This window comes from Hyperolius riggenbachi, chromosome 10 (assembly GCF_040937935.1).
Source record: "Hyperolius riggenbachi isolate aHypRig1 chromosome 10, aHypRig1.pri, whole genome shotgun sequence".
Classification (NCBI taxonomy): Eukaryota; Metazoa; Chordata; class Amphibia; order Anura; family Hyperoliidae; genus Hyperolius; species Hyperolius riggenbachi.
The window spans coordinates 293,136,006-293,152,948 of record NC_090655.1 but is presented as its reverse complement, the minus strand read 5'-3'; the positions used below and the strand labels follow the sequence as shown (position 1 = coordinate 293,152,948).

The 16,943-nt window shown below is 47.7% G+C and overlaps 1 protein-coding gene across 1 annotated transcript in view; it reads left to right on the top strand.

The window, feature by feature from the left end:
- Positions 1-327: 327 nt before the first annotated feature.
- The window catches only part of LOC137537309 (zinc finger protein 300-like), a 24,759-nt gene continuing 8,143 nt past the window's right edge, over positions 328-16,943 (top strand). The window contains exon 1 of the mRNA XM_068259383.1: positions 328-543. Coding sequence (XP_068115484.1) covers positions 330-543 — 214 coding nt within the window. The 5' untranslated portion in view covers positions 328-329. The remainder of the gene's footprint in view (positions 544-16,943) is intronic.

Genomic DNA, 16,943 nt, shown 5'->3' with positions numbered 1-16,943 from the left:
AAGAGGAGACATATGTGAGGAGTGATCAGCAGTCTATGGAGGAGGGTGACATGATGAGGACAAGTAAAGAGGAAGAAGAGACGTATGTGAGGAGTGATCAGCAGTCTATAGAGGAGGGTGACATGATGAGAACATGTAAAGAGGAAGAAGAAGAGACGTATGTGAGGAGTGATCAGCAGTCTATGGAGGAGGGTGACATGATGAGGACATGTAAAGAGGAAGAAGAGGAGACATATGTGAGGAGTGATCAGCAGTCTATGGAGGAGGGTGACATGATGAGGACAAGTAAAGAGGAAGAAGAGACATATGTGAGGAGTGATCAGCAGTCTATGGAGGAGGGAGACATGATGAGGACAAGTAAAGAGGAAGAAGAAGAGACGTATGTGAGGAGTGATCAGCAGTCTATGGAGGAAGGTGACATGATGCGGACATGTAAAGAGGAAGAAGAGGAGACGTATGTGAGGAGTGATCAGCAGTCTATGGAGGAGGGTGACATGATGAGGACAAGTAAAGAGGAGGACAATGCTACAGAGGACATAACAGGTGAGTATTCAACATTAAATTTGAATTTTGAATTGTTATGACTGCATCACTGCTCAGACTGATACTCATGTTAGATCTTTTTCACCTTAAGCTATCATTCTTGGTTGTATTTGGTGACAGCTCACAAACAATAACAGTACAGACACACTGATGGCTTTGGAGTATGTACTGTTCTGTGGAGGGGGGGGGGGGGGGGGGCGGGGTGATGGGTGACTGAGAAATATCCGGCTGCATCTTACAGTAGAAATACAATGCTGATCAGGCGATGACTTCCCAAATCTGAGAATCACCCACTAAATAGTATTTATAACTTCCCTATGAGCTCTGGCAGATCTCATACTGGCCACATTATAGGACAACTGTAGTGAGAGGGATATGAAGACTGCCATATTTATTTCCTTTTCAACAATACCAGTTGCCGCTGATCTATTTGGCTGCAGTAGTGTCTGGATCACACCAGAAACAAGCATGCAGCTCATCCAGTCAGATCTGACAACAATGTCAGAAACACCTGATCTGCTGCATGCTTGTTCAGGGTGTATGGCTAAAAGTATTCTAGGCAGGTGATCAGCAGGTTAGCCAGGGAACTGGTATTGTTTAAAATGGAATAAATATGGCAGCCTCCATACCCCTCTCATTACAGTTGTCCTTTAATGGTTGCTAGATTTGGGGAGGGGGGCGGGGTCCGAGAGCAGGGAAGGGGGAGCGGCGGGGTCCCAGAGCGGGGGATGAGCGGGGGAGGGGGATGGGCGGGGTCCCAGAGCGGTGGGTGACATTTTTGGTGGCACTCTATCAGGGAAAGCCTCAGCAGATTGCTCTTCAAGGATTCTTTCCATTTCCTTGTATACATGTTCCCCTATATTGGACCATGGCTCGGGACACTGGGTATATGGATGGCCCATTCTAAGACAGAGGCTGTGACAATCCAGCCCCGCAATCCCGTCTAATCTGCTCCCGTCAGCATACGCAGGAAGTACGGTGAGCAGACTGACAAAGATTGGTCGCGCAGCTGCCGACAATATGTAATGGGACAAACATCCACCAATCCCGTATTACTAGGCCACTGTTGCCATGCAGGTCTCATGCACTAGAGACAGCTGGAGGCAAATTCACTGTGTGCGTAGTAACGGTTAAGATTGGTTGGAGGTGCCCATACATGTACAATCCTGATTGTACAGGGAGTGCAGAATTATTAGGCAAATGAGTATTTTGACCACATCATCCTCTTTATGCATGTTGTCTTACTCCAAGCTGTATAGGCTCGAAAGCCTACTACCAATTAAGCATATTAGGTGATGTGCATCTCTGTAATGAGAAGGGGTGTGGTCTAATGACATCAACACCCTATATCAGGTGTGCATAATTATTAGGCAACTTCCTTTCCTTTGACAAAATGGGTCAAAAGCAGGACTTGACAGGCTCAGAAAAGTCAAAAATAGTGAGATATATCTTGCAGAGGGATGCAGCACTCTTAAAATTGCAAAGCTTCTGAAGCGTGATCATCGAACAATCAAGCGTTTCATTCAGAATAGTCAACAGGGTCGCAAGAAGCATGTGGAAAAACCAAGGCGCAAAATAACTGCCCATGAACTGAGAAAAGTCAAGCGTGCAGCTGCCAAGATGCTCCTTGCCACCAGTTTGGCCATATTTCAGAGCTGCAACATGACTGGAGTGCCCAAAAGCACAAGGTGTGCAATACTCAAAGACATGGCCAAGGTAAGAAAGGCTGAAAGACGACCACCACTGAACAAGACACACAAGCTGAAACGTCAAGACTGGGCCAAGAAATATCTCAAGACTGATTTTTCTAAGGTTTTATGGACTGATGAAATGAGAGTGAGTCTTGATGGGCCAGATGGATGGGCCCGTGGCTGGATTGGTAAAAGGCAGAGAGCTCCAGTCTGACTCAGACGCCAGCAAGGTGGAGGTGGAGTACTGGTTTGGGCTGGTATCATCAAAGATGAGCTTGTGGGGCCTTTTCGGGTTGAGAATGGAGTCAAGCTCAACTCCCAGTCCTACTGCCAGTTTCTGGAAGATACCTTCTTCAAGCAGTGGTACAGGAAGAAGTCTGCATCCTTCAAGAAAAACATGATTTTCATGCAGGACAATGCTCCATCACACGCGTCCAAGTACTCCACAGCGTGGCTGGCAAGAAAGGGTATAAAAGAAGAAAAACTAATGACATGGCCTCCTTGTTCACCTGATCTAAACCCCATTGAGAACCTGTGTAAAGGGGGGAAAACAGTACACCTCTCTGAACAGTGTCTGGGAGGCTGTGGTTGCTGCTGCACGCAATGTTGATGGTAAACAGATGAAAACACTGACAGAATCCATGGATGGCAGGCTTTTGAGTGTCCTTGCAAAGATAGGTGGCTATATTGGTCACTGATTTGTTTTTGTTTTGTTTTTGAATGTCAGAAATGTATATTTGTGAATGTTGAGATGTTATGTTGGTTTCACTGGTAAAAATAAATAATTGAAACGGGTATATATTTGTTTTTTGTTAAGCTGCCTAATAATTATGCACAGTAATAGTCACCTGCACACACAGATATCCCCCTAAAATAGCTAAAACTAAAATCAAACTAAAAACTACTTTCAAAAATATTCAGCTTTGATATTAATGAGTTTTTTGGGTTCATTGAGAACATGGTTGTTGTTCAATAATAAAATTATTCCTCAAAAATACCACTTGCATAATAATTCTGCACTCCCTGTATGTACAATCTGTAAACTAAAAAAATATCGATTTCGCGCTGGAAGTCGGGTAAATACACTGCCACCACTGCCTGATTGGATGAATGGAGCAGACAGTCTCCAACTAGGGCGAAGAGACCCCAACGCTATCATAATACGGTAGCCAGCCCAATAACGTTCGACACGCTCCAGTCACCGTTTGGGGAATAGTCACTTCCGACGGCTTAAAGACTGTGAGCAATGTGACATAAAAGAAAGGTTACTGGGTCCCTATATGATGCAATCTTGAATTGTATTTACAATCGAGAAACGAAAGTTATCGATTTCGCACAGGAAATCTGGTACTAGCTAATCCGAGAAGGAAGAAACTGTTATTTACAACCTAGCTAGCAAATCAACAATTTATAAGCAAATCATAAAACAATGCGGTAGTATGACTGACTCTTCAGAGGGCAGATTTGTTATAGCAGCAATCAGATGACCAGAAAGGGCACGCAACTGAACGATAAAATCGTTAGTATATTTCTAAACTACATACACACAGAGCTTACTTTAGAACAGATTGATTTGACAGAGAGAAGAGATGAAAAGAAACAATGTCTGGATATACAGTTCAAATACTGTTATTGGTAGTCCATGCGGCAATCGCAAGTCTTTGGCGTAAAGTCCAAGATGGCGGTTTTGGGCTTGTGTCCGGCGGGCTGGTCGATTTGATGTTACTTCGACGTCAGATGAAAGGTGAAGGACCCAGAGCTTTATGGGCTCTCTGTGGTTATAGCCCCCACTCCAGCAAGGAGGGGTTAGGGGCGTGGATCACACACCTCTTTGGAACAGGAGATCTGCCCGCCCCTCGCATGAACACAAAAATATACCTGACTCATGATAGGTGTGCTCATCTGCAAACCATACAAGTTATGTTAAATCTAGTAACATTTTTAGGTTTGTCAGAATTTATCAAGAACGTTGATACCAAACTTGGGGAATCGGACCCCTGGGGTATTAGAGGGTTATTTTAAAACAATCTTACACTAGATCTGGCAGCCCGATTGGTTCATAAACCTGTCAGAACCAGCGCCCTACGGAATCCCACAACCTGTGCAGATAGCATGGGCAGGGAGATCTGCTATGCCAGGAATTATGAAGCAAATATGGAGAACATATGAATATTGGGATTCCTGAGGTCACAGCAGGTCAGCTGCTTCCAGAGAGAAACTGATAAGATCTGGGCATTTGCTAGTTCTGTGTGGAGGTGAGAATGCTAGAGACACCATTCTGCCAGAAACTTGGGATTCATGATAGTTCAGCCTTATCTGTGATGGATGGGCTGGATAACCCCCAGCAAGGCTAGGTGACAAATTCCACCCTTGGAGAGAAGCTATGTAATTAGCCAGTGTTTGTTTGCAGCCAGAGAGTAAAGGTGGCCATACACTGGCCCGATTCCCGGCCGTTTCGACAGCAGATTCGATCCTGGGATCGAATCTGCTGCCAATCGTTCGCGGTAAACGCCGCCGACGATCCGATTTCCTCCCGAAATCGGATCGGTCCGTCGATCGCGCCGTGCGGGAAATTACCCTCGATCGCCCGCGGGTAAAGTGCGCGTCGCTAGCGGCGGCCGATCCGATGAAAAATACATTACCTGATGCGGGCTCCCGGGCGTCTTCTCCGCATCTTCTCAGCGCTGCACCCGCTCCATCCCGGCGCTTCCTGGGTCACTGCAGTGATAGAGGGCGCTCTATTTGAACTTCCTGGTCACGGAGTAACACAGGAAGCGCCGGGATGGAGCAAGAACAGCGGTGCGGTGCAGCGTGGAGAAGACGCCCGGGAGCCAGCCTCAGGTAATGTATACGGGGGGGGGGGGGGGGGACAGGCGGCAGGAGCAGCTGAACAGATTGTGATCGGTTTCAGGCTGAAATCGATTCACAATCTGTTTGCAGTAAAGGCAGCCATACGATCCCTATCTGATCAGATTCGATCAGATGGGGATCTGTCAGCTGGTCAATCTGATGGCACATCGACCAGTGTATGGCTGCCTTTAGAGAAAAAAAAAGTGGATTTTAAAGTGAACTTTAAAGGGACACTTAAGTCAAACAAAAAAAATGAGTTTTACTCACCTGGGGCTTCCAATAGCCCCCTGCAGCTGTCCGGTGCCCTCGCCGTCTTCCTCCGATCCTCCTGGCCCCACCGGCAGCCACTTCCTGTTTCGGTGACAGGAGCTGACAGGCTGGGGACGCGAGTGATTCTTCGCGTTCCTGGCCACAATAGCGCCATCTATGCTGCTATAGCATATATCATATACCATATAGCAGCATAGAGGGTGCTAATGTGTCTGGGAACGCGAAGAATCACTCGCGTCCCCAGCCTGTCAGCTCCTGTCACCGAAACAGGAAGTGGCTGCCGGCGGGGCCAGGAGGATCGGAGGGAGACGGCGAGGGCACCGGACAGCTGCAGGGGGCTATTGGAAGCCCTAGGTGAGTAAAACTCATTTTTTTTGTTTGACTTAAGTGTCCCTTTAAGTGACACAAATTGAGTTTTACACACCTGGGGCTTACCTCAGCCCCCTGCAGCTGATCGGTGCCCACGACGAGTCTCTCTAATGCTCCGGGTCCCGCTGGCGGCCTCTTCCGGTTTTCGCCGTCAGGACCCGCCACACCTGCCTGCTCCCTCACATATCCCTGCTGATCCAGAGGAAGGCACACCGCCGGCCTGCACCCTCACATATCCCTGCTGATCCAGAGGAAGGCACAACACCAGCCTGCTCCCTCACATATCCCTGCTGATCCAGAGGAAGGCACAACACCAGCCTGCTCCCTCACATATCCCTGCTGATCCAGAGGAAGGCACAACACCAGCCTGCGCCCTCACATATCCCTGCTGATCCAGAGGAAGGCACAACGCCGGCCTGCACCCTCACATATCCCTGCTAATCCAGAGGAAGGCACAACACCAGCCTGCTCCCTCACATATCCCTGCTGATCCAGAGGAAGGCACAACACCAGCCTGCTCCCTCACATATCCCTGCTGATCCAGAGGAAGATACAACACCAGCCTGCACCCTCACATATCCCTGCTGATCCAAAGGAAGGCACAACACCAGCCTGCTCCCTCACATATACCTGCTGATCCAGAGGAAGGCACAACACCAGCCTGCTCCCTCACATATCCCTGCTGATCCAGAGGAAGATAGTACACCAGCCTACACCCTCACATATCCCTGCTGAGCCAGAGGAAGGCACAACACCAGCCTGCTCCCTCACATATCCCTGCTGATCCAGAGGAAGGTACAACACCAGCCTGCTCCCTCACATATCCCTGCTGATCCAGAGGAAGGCACAACACCAGCCTGCTCCCTCACATATCCCTGCTGATCCAGAGGAAGGCACAACACCAGCCTGCTCCCTCACATATCCCTGCTGATCCAGAGGAAGGCACAACACTAGCCTGCTCCCTCACATATCCCTGCTGATCCAGAGGAAGGCACAACACTAGCCTGCACCCTCACATATCCCTGCTGATCCAGAGGAAGGCACAATACTAGCCTGCTCCCTCACATAAGCCCTGCTGATCCAGAGGAAGGCACAACACCAGCCTGCTCCCTCACATATCCCTGCTGATCCAGAGGAAGGCACAACACCAGCCTGCACCCTCACATATCCCTGCTGATCCAGAGGAAGGTACAACACCAGCCTGCTCCCTCACATATCCCTGCTGATCCAGAGGAAGGCACAACACCAGCCTGCTCCCTCACATATCCCTGCTGATCCAGAGGAAGGTACAACACCAGCCTGCACCCTCACATATCCCTGCTGATCCAGAGGAAGGCACAACACCAGCCTGCACCCTCACATATCCCTGCTGATCCAGAGGAAGGTACAACACCAGCCTGCTCCCTCACATATCCCTGCTGATCCAGAGGAAGGCACAACACCAGCCTGCTCCCTCACATATCCCTGCTGATCCAGAGGAAGATAGTACACCAGCCTACACCCTCACATATCCCTGCTGAGCCAGAGGAAGGCACAACACCAGCCTGCTCCCTCACATATCCCTGCTGATCCAGAGGAAGGTACAACACCAGCCTGCTCCCTCACATATCCCTGCTGATCCAGAGGAAGGCACAACACCGGCCTGCACCCTCACATATCCCTGCTGATCCAGAGGAAGGCACAACACTAGCCTGCACCCTCACATATCCCTGCTGATCCAGAGGAAGGCACAACACTAGCCTGCTCCCTCACATAAGCCCTGCTGATCCAGAGGAAGGCACAACACCAGCCTGCTCCCTCACATATCCCTGCTGATCCAGAGGAAGGCACAACACCAGCCTGCACCCTCACATATCCCTGCTGATCCAGAGGAAGGTACAACACCAGCCTGCTCCCTCACATATCCCTGCTGATCCAGAGGAAGGCACAACACCAGCCTGCTCCCTCACATATCCCTGCTGATCCAGAGGAAGGTACAACACCAGCCTGCACCCTCACATATCCCTGCTGATCCAGAGGAAGGCACAACACCAGCCTGCACCCTCACATATCCCTGCTGATCCAGAGGAAGGTACAACACCAGCCTGCTCCCTCACATATCCCTGCTGATCCAGAGGAAGGCACAACACCAGCCTGCTCCCTCACATATCCCTGCTGATCCAGAGGAAGGTACAACACCAGCCTGCACCCTCACATATCCCTGCTGATCCAGAGGAAGGCACAACTCCAGCCTGCTCCCTCACATATCCCTGCTGATCCAGAGGAAGGCACAACACCAGCCTGCTCCCTCACATATCCCTGCTGATCCAGAGGAAGGTACAACACCAGCCTGCACCCTCACATATCCCTGCTGATCCAGAGGAAGGCACAACTCCAGCCTGCTCCCTCACATATCCCTGCGGATCCAGAGGAAGGTACAACACCAGCCTGCACCCTCACATATCCCTGCTGATCCAGAGGAAGGCACAACACTAGCCTGCACCCTCACATATCCCTGCTGATCCAGAGGAAGGCACAACACCAGCCTGCTCCCTCACATATCCCTGCTGATCCAGAGGAAGGCACAACACTAGCCTGCTCCCTCACATATCCCTGCTGATCCAGAGGAAGGCACAATACTAGCCTGCTCCCTCACATAAGCCCTGCTGATCCAGAGGAAGGCACAACACTAGCCTGCTCCCTCACATATCCCTGCTGATCCAGAGGAAGGCACAACCCCACCCTGCTCCCTCACATATCCCTGCTGATCCAGAGGAAGGTACAACACCAGCCTGCTCCCTCACATATCCCTGCTGATCCAGAGGAAGGCACAACACCAGCCTGCTCCCTCACATATCCCTGCTGATCCAGAGGAAGGCACAACACCAGCCTGCTCCCTCACATATCCCTGCTGATCCAGAGGAAGGTACAACACCAGCCTGCTCCCTCACATATCCCTGCTGATCCAGAGGAAGGCACAACACCAGCCTGCTCCCTCACATATCCCTGCTGATCCAGAGGAAGGTACAACACCAGCCTGCTCCCTCACATATCCCTGCTGATCCAGAGGAAGGCACAACACCGGCCTGCACCCTCACATATCCCTGCTGATCCAGAGGAAGGCACAACACTAGCCTGCACCCTCACATATCCCTGCTGATCCAGAGGAAGGCACAACACTAGCCTGCTCCCTCACATAAGCCCTGCTGATCCAGAGGAAGGCACAACACCAGCCTGCTCCCTCACATATCCCTGCTGATCCAGAGGAAGGCACAACACTAGCCTGCTCCCTCACATATCCCTGCTGATCCAGAGGAAGGCACAACACCAGCCTGCTCCCTCACATATCCCTGCTGATCCAGAGGAAGGTACAACACCAGCCTGCACCCTCACATATCCCTGCTGATCCAGAGGAAGGCACAACACCAGCCTGCTCCCTCACATATCCCTGCGGATCCAGAGGAAGGCACAACACCAGCCTGCACCCTCACATATCCCTGCTGATCCAGAGGAAGGCACAACACCAGCCTGCACCCTCACATATCCCTGCTGATCCAGAGGAAGGCACAACACCAGCCTGCACCCTCGCATATCCCTGCTGATCCAGAGGAAGGTACAACACCAGCCTGCTCCCTCACATATCCCTGCTGATCCAGAGGAAGGCACAACACCAGCCTGCACCCTCACATATCCCTGCTGATCCAGAGGAAGGTACAACACCAGCCTGCACCCTCACATATCCCTGCTGATCCAGAGGAAGGCACAACACCAGCCTGCACCCTCACATATCTCTGCTGATCCAGAGGACAGAACAACACCAGCCTGCACCCTCAAATATTCCTGTTGATCCAGAGGAAAGCGAAAAATCCTTACAAGGCATGGTCCAATTAGCCAAAAAGGGAGAAAATTCCTTCCCGACTCCAGATGGCAATCAGATAAAATCCCTGGATCAACATCCTTGGGCATTCCGTAGTGATTGTAGCCATGGATGTCTTTCAACGCAAGGAAAGCATCTAAGCCCCCTTTAAATGCAGGTATAGAATTTGCCATAACTACTTCCTGTGGCAATGATATTCCACATCTTAACCACTTTCCCCTCCACTACAGTATATCTACGTCAGCTGTGGCATCCTCCAAGCCACAGTGACGTAGATATACTGACCTGGCTGCAGCCCTGCTGTGCACGGTTGGGTGCTCTTCAGAGCGCACCCTCCAGCACTGTCAGCTGCAATACTAATTGGTGGAAGGGAACATGTTCCCTTTTGACCAATTAGTATACCCTCCTCCTATGAATGATCGCTGCAGTAGTGAACTGCAGCGATCCTTCACCTGTCCCCCTCGGCGCACATATAGTTAATAAAAATGCACAAGCAAGCAGCCACACTCACCTACCTCGTTCCTGCGACTGTCCTGAAGGCTGATCCTCCGATCCCCGCTCTGCAGTCAGCCGCATATTGCCGGAAACCCGGGTCCCGGCTTGATGACGTCATCAAGCCGAGACCCGGGTTACCGGCAATATGTGGCTGACTGCAGAGCGGGGATCGGAGGATCAGCCTTCAGGACAGTCGCAGGAACGAGGTAGGTGAGTGTGGCTGCTTGCTTGTGCATTTTTATTAACTATATGTGCACGGAGGGGGCTGCCTGATGGGGGGGGACATCTGGCTATAGTTTCTTGAGGGGAGGGGGATATCCAAAGGGGGAATACATGTTTACTGGGGGGCATCTGAGGAACCAAGGGGAGTGGGGTTTACAAATTTTGCACATCTGGGCACCTGGGGGGGCCCATAACTTAATACTGGGGGCACGTTTGGCTATAATGGGGGGCAGCGCTAATCCTGGGGGTACATCTGGCCATAATGGGGGTAATCCTGATCTGGGGACACATCTGGCTATAAAGAGGGGCACTATTCCTGGGGGTGCATCTGTCAATCTATTCTGGGGGTGGCAAACACGGGACACATTTGGCTATGCTGGGGGGGCTAATATTGGGGACACATCTGGCTATACTGGGGGGGTGGGGTGATCCTGGGGACACATCTGGATATCTATACTGGGGCGACTTTAACTGGTGGCACAGTTTTTATGTCAATCACACTTTTTATTTTTAAACAGAAATTGGTCAAAATTGAGAAATAGTGAAATTTTTTTATTTTCCCCCCTTTTTCCCATTAACATGCATAGAGAGGAACATTTTACTTGGGACCAAATACCCCCCAATGAAAGCTTAGTTTGTCTTGAAAAAAAAGATATATAGATCATTTATGTGGCACGAGTACAGATTAAGTTATTGGTGATTAAACAGGGACACCGCTAAAGCGTCAAAACTGCTCTGGTCAATAAGGGGAAAACAAGGTCTGGATGCGAAGTGGTTAATCACTCTTGCTGTAAAGAACCCTTTCCTAAATAAGTGGCTAAAACGTTTTTCCTCCATCCTCCATGTTTTTTAAGAAAACATTATTTGGATATAAAATGTACTGTATATGCCTTGACAACACAGCTCTGGCCTCTGCTGCAGACGTTCATACACAGCCACAGCATGCCTACTGTGACCAATCTGTGTACAGTAACATACAGTGACCATTATCAGCTTATTACAGGCCGGTAACACTAAGTCACCCCCTACTGTGACCAATCTGTGTACAGTAATGTACAGTGACCATTATCAGCTTATTACAGGCCAGTAACACTAAGTCACTCCTACTGTGACCAATCTGTGTACAGTAATGTACAGTGACCATTATCAGCGTATTACAGGCCAGTAACACTAAGTCACCCCCTACTGTGACCAATCTGTGTACAGTAATGTACAGTGACCATTATCAGCTTATTACAGGCCAGTAACACTAAGTCACCCCCTACTGTGACCAATCTGTGTACAGTAATGTACAGGGACCATTATCAGCTTATTACAGGCCGGTAACACTAAGTCACCCCCTACTGTGACCAATCTGTGTACAGTAATGTACAGTGACCATTATTAGCTTATTACAGGCTGATAACACTAAGTCACCCCTACTGTGACCAATCTGTGTACAGTAATGTATAGTTACCATTATCAGCTTATTACAGGCCGGTAACACTAAGTCACCCCTACTGTGACCAATCTGTGTACAGTAATGTACAGTGACCATTATCAGCTTATTACGGGCCGGTAACACTAAGTCACCAGTACTGTGACCAATCTGTGTACAGTAATGTACAGTGACCATTATCAGCTTATTACAGGCCAGTAACACTAAGTCACCCCCTACTGTGACCAATCTGTGTATAGTAATGTATAGTTACCATTATCAGCTTATTACAGGCCGGTAACACTAAGTCACCCCTACTGTGACCAATCTGTGTACAGTAATGTACAGTGACCATTATCAGCTTATTACGGGCCGGTAACACTAAGTCACCAGTACTGTGACCAATCTGTGTACAGTAATGTACAGTGACCATTATCAGCTTATTACAGGCCAGTAACACTAAGTCACCCTATACTGTGACCAATCTGTGTACAGTAATGTACAGTGACCATTATCAGCTTATTACAGGCCGGTAACACTAAGCCCTACTGTGACCAATCTGTGTACAGTAATGTACAGTGACCATTATTAGCTTATTACAGGCTGATAACACTAAGTTACCCCTACTGTGACCAATCTGTGTACAGTAATGTACAGTGACCATTATCAGCTTATTACAGGCCGGTAACACTACGTCATCCCTACTGTGACCAATCTGTGTACAGTAATGTATAGTGACCATTATCAGCTTATTACAGGCTGGTAACACTAAGTCACCCCTACTGTGACCAATCTGTGTACAGTAATGTACAGTGACCATTATCATCTTATTACAGACCAGTAACACTAAGTCACCCCTACTGAGACCAATCTGTGTACAGTAATGTACAGTGACCATTATCAGCTTATTACAGGGGAGTAACACTAAGTCACCCCTACTGTGACCAATCTGTGTACAGTAATGTACAGTGACCATTATCAGCTTATTACAGGCCAGTAACACTAAGTCACCCCTACTGTGACCAATCTGTGTACAGTAATGTACAGTGACCATTATCAGCTTATTACAGGCCGGTAACACTAAGTCATCCCTACTGTGACCAATCTGTGTACAGTAATGTACAGTGACCATTATCAGCTTATTACAGGCCGGTAACACTAACTCACCCCTACTGTGACCAATCTGTGTACAGTAATGCGCAGTTACCATTATCAGCTTATTACAGGACAGTAACACTAAGTCCCCCCCTACTGTGACCAATCTGTGTACAATAATGTACAGTGACCATTATCATCTTATTACAGGCCAGTAACACTAAGTCATCCCTACTGTGACCAATCTGTGTACAGTAATGTACAGTGACCATTATCAGCTTATTACAGGCCAGTAACACTAAGTCACCCCTACTGTGGCCAATCTGTGTACAGTAATGTACAGTGACCATTATCAGCTTATTACAGGACGGTAACACTAAGTCACCCCTACTGTGACCAATCTGTGTACAGTAATGTACAGTGACCATTATCTGCTTATTACAGGCCGGTAACACTAAGTCATCCCTACTGTGACCAATCTGTGTACAGTAATGTACAGTGACCATTATCAGCTTATTACAGGCCAGTAACACTAAGTCACCCCTACTGTGACCAATCTGTGTACAGTAATGTACAGTAACCAGTATCAGCTTATTACAGGTCAGTAACACTGATAATGTATGGTTGATACATGGCTCCAGCGTGCCTTGCTGAGATTCAGCGGTGAAACAACATGCCGGTGAGGCACGTGATTTGCCACAGCCAGACTCGCTGCAATTCCACCCTTGTGATGTTTGAATGCGTGTTCCAACAAGAACGAGCCATGAAAGAGTATCTGTATAACCTGGGTGCTAGGACAGGCTCTGCGGAGCTGGGGATTGATTTGCTCTATTACTGGGCACACTTCATAAACTAAAGCTCTTTGCAGTTGTGTGCAGTAAACACGGTGTAATGTGATTTCTACCCTTAAGAGACTGAACCACAACTCTGCGTCAGCCAGGGCTGTGGAGGCGGAGCAATATTTGGGGGCCTGGAGACGGCAAAAAATACTCCCGACTCCTAATGAAATTAAACTGTAATTAAAATAGAAAATATGATAAAATGTTCTATTTCTCAGATAATAGTCATCATAAATAATGTATATATACAGTAATAGCTGTGCTTAGTCCACAAAAATGAAATAAACCAATCAAAAAAACAGTTACTTGTGCTGCTTCTATAAAGCAGTCCCCGTATTTTTAAAGTCAGATATACACAACTGATTGTGACTGTATATATGATGTGTACACAGGAATCTCTTATATATACTAAATAACATCTATGCTGTAAGAATAAAGCCTGATGTGTAGCTGTGTCACTAATAGAGATGGTCAATGAGATGGAAATAATTCTGCATTGATGCTGGTTTATGCAAATGTACACACTTTCTTTCTCATGAAATCAAATAATTTGATATGTTGTTAAAATTAGGTTTGATGACTACGAAGTAAATGGTACCTGAGACGGATGAAAAGTAAAGTTTTATCCATACCTTGGACTTCCTCCAGCCCCCTTCGGGGCTAATCAGTCCCTCGCTGTCCTCTTCCACCACCCGGATCTTCTGCTAGGAGTCCCGGTAATTCAGCCAGTCAGCGCAGTCCGGCCGCATGCCGCTCCTACAGCCAGGAGCATGCTGTACCTGCGCAATAGTGCTGCACAGGTGTAGTACGCTCCCGGCGGCAGAGTGTGTGCATGCACACTACGCCAGACTGGATCATGTACCTGGACTCATAGCAGAAGGTCCAGGTGGCGGAGGAGGACAACGAGGGACTGATTATCCTGAAGGGGGCTGGAGAAAGCACCAGGTGTATATAAAACTTTCATTTGTCTCAGGTTTCCTTTCTTACACGGTAGTACTATACTCTACATATGCACTCCCCACAGAGCTGCAGGGAATCCACTAAGGATGTTGTGCTTTTGAACACAGAGGTGTTGCCTATCACCCATAAACCTGGTTCAGATTGTGCAGGAAGAATGTGTAATAGAGGAAGAATCCCCTCATTCCCCTGCAGAGTACCTGCACATCACTCTTACATGTACCCACAGTTACATTGCCTAGGGCCTGATCCATGTTCAGATTGTGCATGAAGAATGTGTAATAGAGGAAGAATCCCCTCATTCCCCTGCAGAGTACCTGCAAATCACTCTTACATGTACCCACAGTCACAGGGCCTGATAGATATTCTGTTCCTGTCTGTACTTTCTACAAGTACTCTTACCAAGGACTAGTTTTAGTCTGTGACTAAAAGTTTTAGAGGCAGAAGATCAGCCAAATAGTCAGGTAACTGGTATTGTTTAAAAGGGAATAGATATGGCAGCCTCCATATCCTTCTCACTTCAGTTGTCTTTTAAAATTCCTAAGCGTTGGCAGTTAAGAGATGCAATTTTATGCTACATACTTTCAATCAACAATATTGTGACATGCAAATTAGAGGAGTCGGAGTCTGTGGATTTTTGTACAAACTCCACAGCCCTGGCATCAACTACGTAATTTTTGGTGGGACTTTTGGCATGGATCCCCCTCCAGCATGCCCCCCTCCAGGTGTTACACCCCTTAAAACAACTTATCTATCACTTTTGTGGCCAGAAACAGTCCCTGTAGTTTTTAAAATTTGCCTGCCCATTGAAGTCTATGGACGTTCGCACATTTGTGAACGCTTGCAGCACGTTAGAGTTCGCATTTGCGAACCTAAAATTTGATGTGGTCACAGTAGGGGTAACTTAGTGTTACCGGCCTGTAATAAGCTGATATTAGTCACTGTACATTACTGTACACAGATTGGTCACAGTAGGGGGTGGCTTAGTGTTACTGGCCTGTAATAAGCTGATAATGGTCACTGTACATTACTGTATACAGATTGGTCACAGTAGAGGGTGACTTAGTGTTACCGGCCTGTAATTAGCTGATAATGGTCACTGTAAATTACTGTACACAGATTGGTCACAGTAGGGGGTGACTTAGTGTTACTGGCCTGTAATAAGCTGATAATGGTCACTGTACATTACTGTACACAGATTGGTCACATTAGGGGGTGACTTAGTGTTACCGGCCTGTAATAAGCTGATAATGGTCACTGCACATTACTGTACACAGATTGGTCACAGTAGGGAGTGACTTAGTGTTACTGGCCTGTAATAAGATGATAATGGTCACTGTACTTTACTGTACACAGATTGGTCACAGTAGGTGGGAGTTAGTGTTACTGGCCTGTAATAAGCTGATAAAGGTCACTGTACATTACTGTACACAGATTGGTTACAGTTGGGGTAACTTAGTTTTACCAACCTGTAATAAGCTGATAATGGTCACTGTACATTACTGTACACAGATTGGTCACAGTAGGGGTGAGGTAGTGTTACCGGCCTGTAATAAGCTGATAATGGTCACTGTACATTACTGTACACAGATTGGTCACAGTAGGGGTGACTTAGTGTTACTGGCCTGTAATAAGCTGATATACATTACTGTACACAGATTGGTCACAGTAGGGGTGACTTAGTGTTACTGGCCTGTAATAAGCTGATAATGGTCACTGTACATTACTGTACACAGATTGGTCACAGTAGGGGGAGTTAGTGTTACTGGCCTGTAATAAGCTGATAATGGTCACTGTACATTACTGTACACAGATTGGTCACAGTAGGGGTGACTTAGTGTTACTGGCCTGTAATAAGCTGATAATGGTCACTGTACATTACTGTACACAGATTGGTCACAGTAGGGGTGACTTACTGTTACTGGCCTGTAATAAGCTGATAATGGTCACTGTACATTACTGTACACAGATTGGTCACAGTAGGGGTGACTTACTGTTACCGTCCTGTAATAAGCTGATGGTCACTGTACTTTACTGTACACAGATTGGTCACAGTAGGGGGGAGTTAGTGTTACTGGCCTGTAATAAGCTGATAATGGTCACTGTACATTACTGTACACAGATTGGTCACAGTAGGGGTGACTTAGTGTTACTGGCCTGTAATAAGCTGATAATGGTCACTGTACATTACTGTACACAGATTGGTCACAGTAGGGGTGACTTATGTATAGGAGTACCTTATATACTCACGTATAAGCCTAATTTTTCATCACTAAAAAATGTGCTGAAAAGTGACCCCCTCGGCTTCTATGCGAGTCCGGGGAGCAGAATGGATGGTG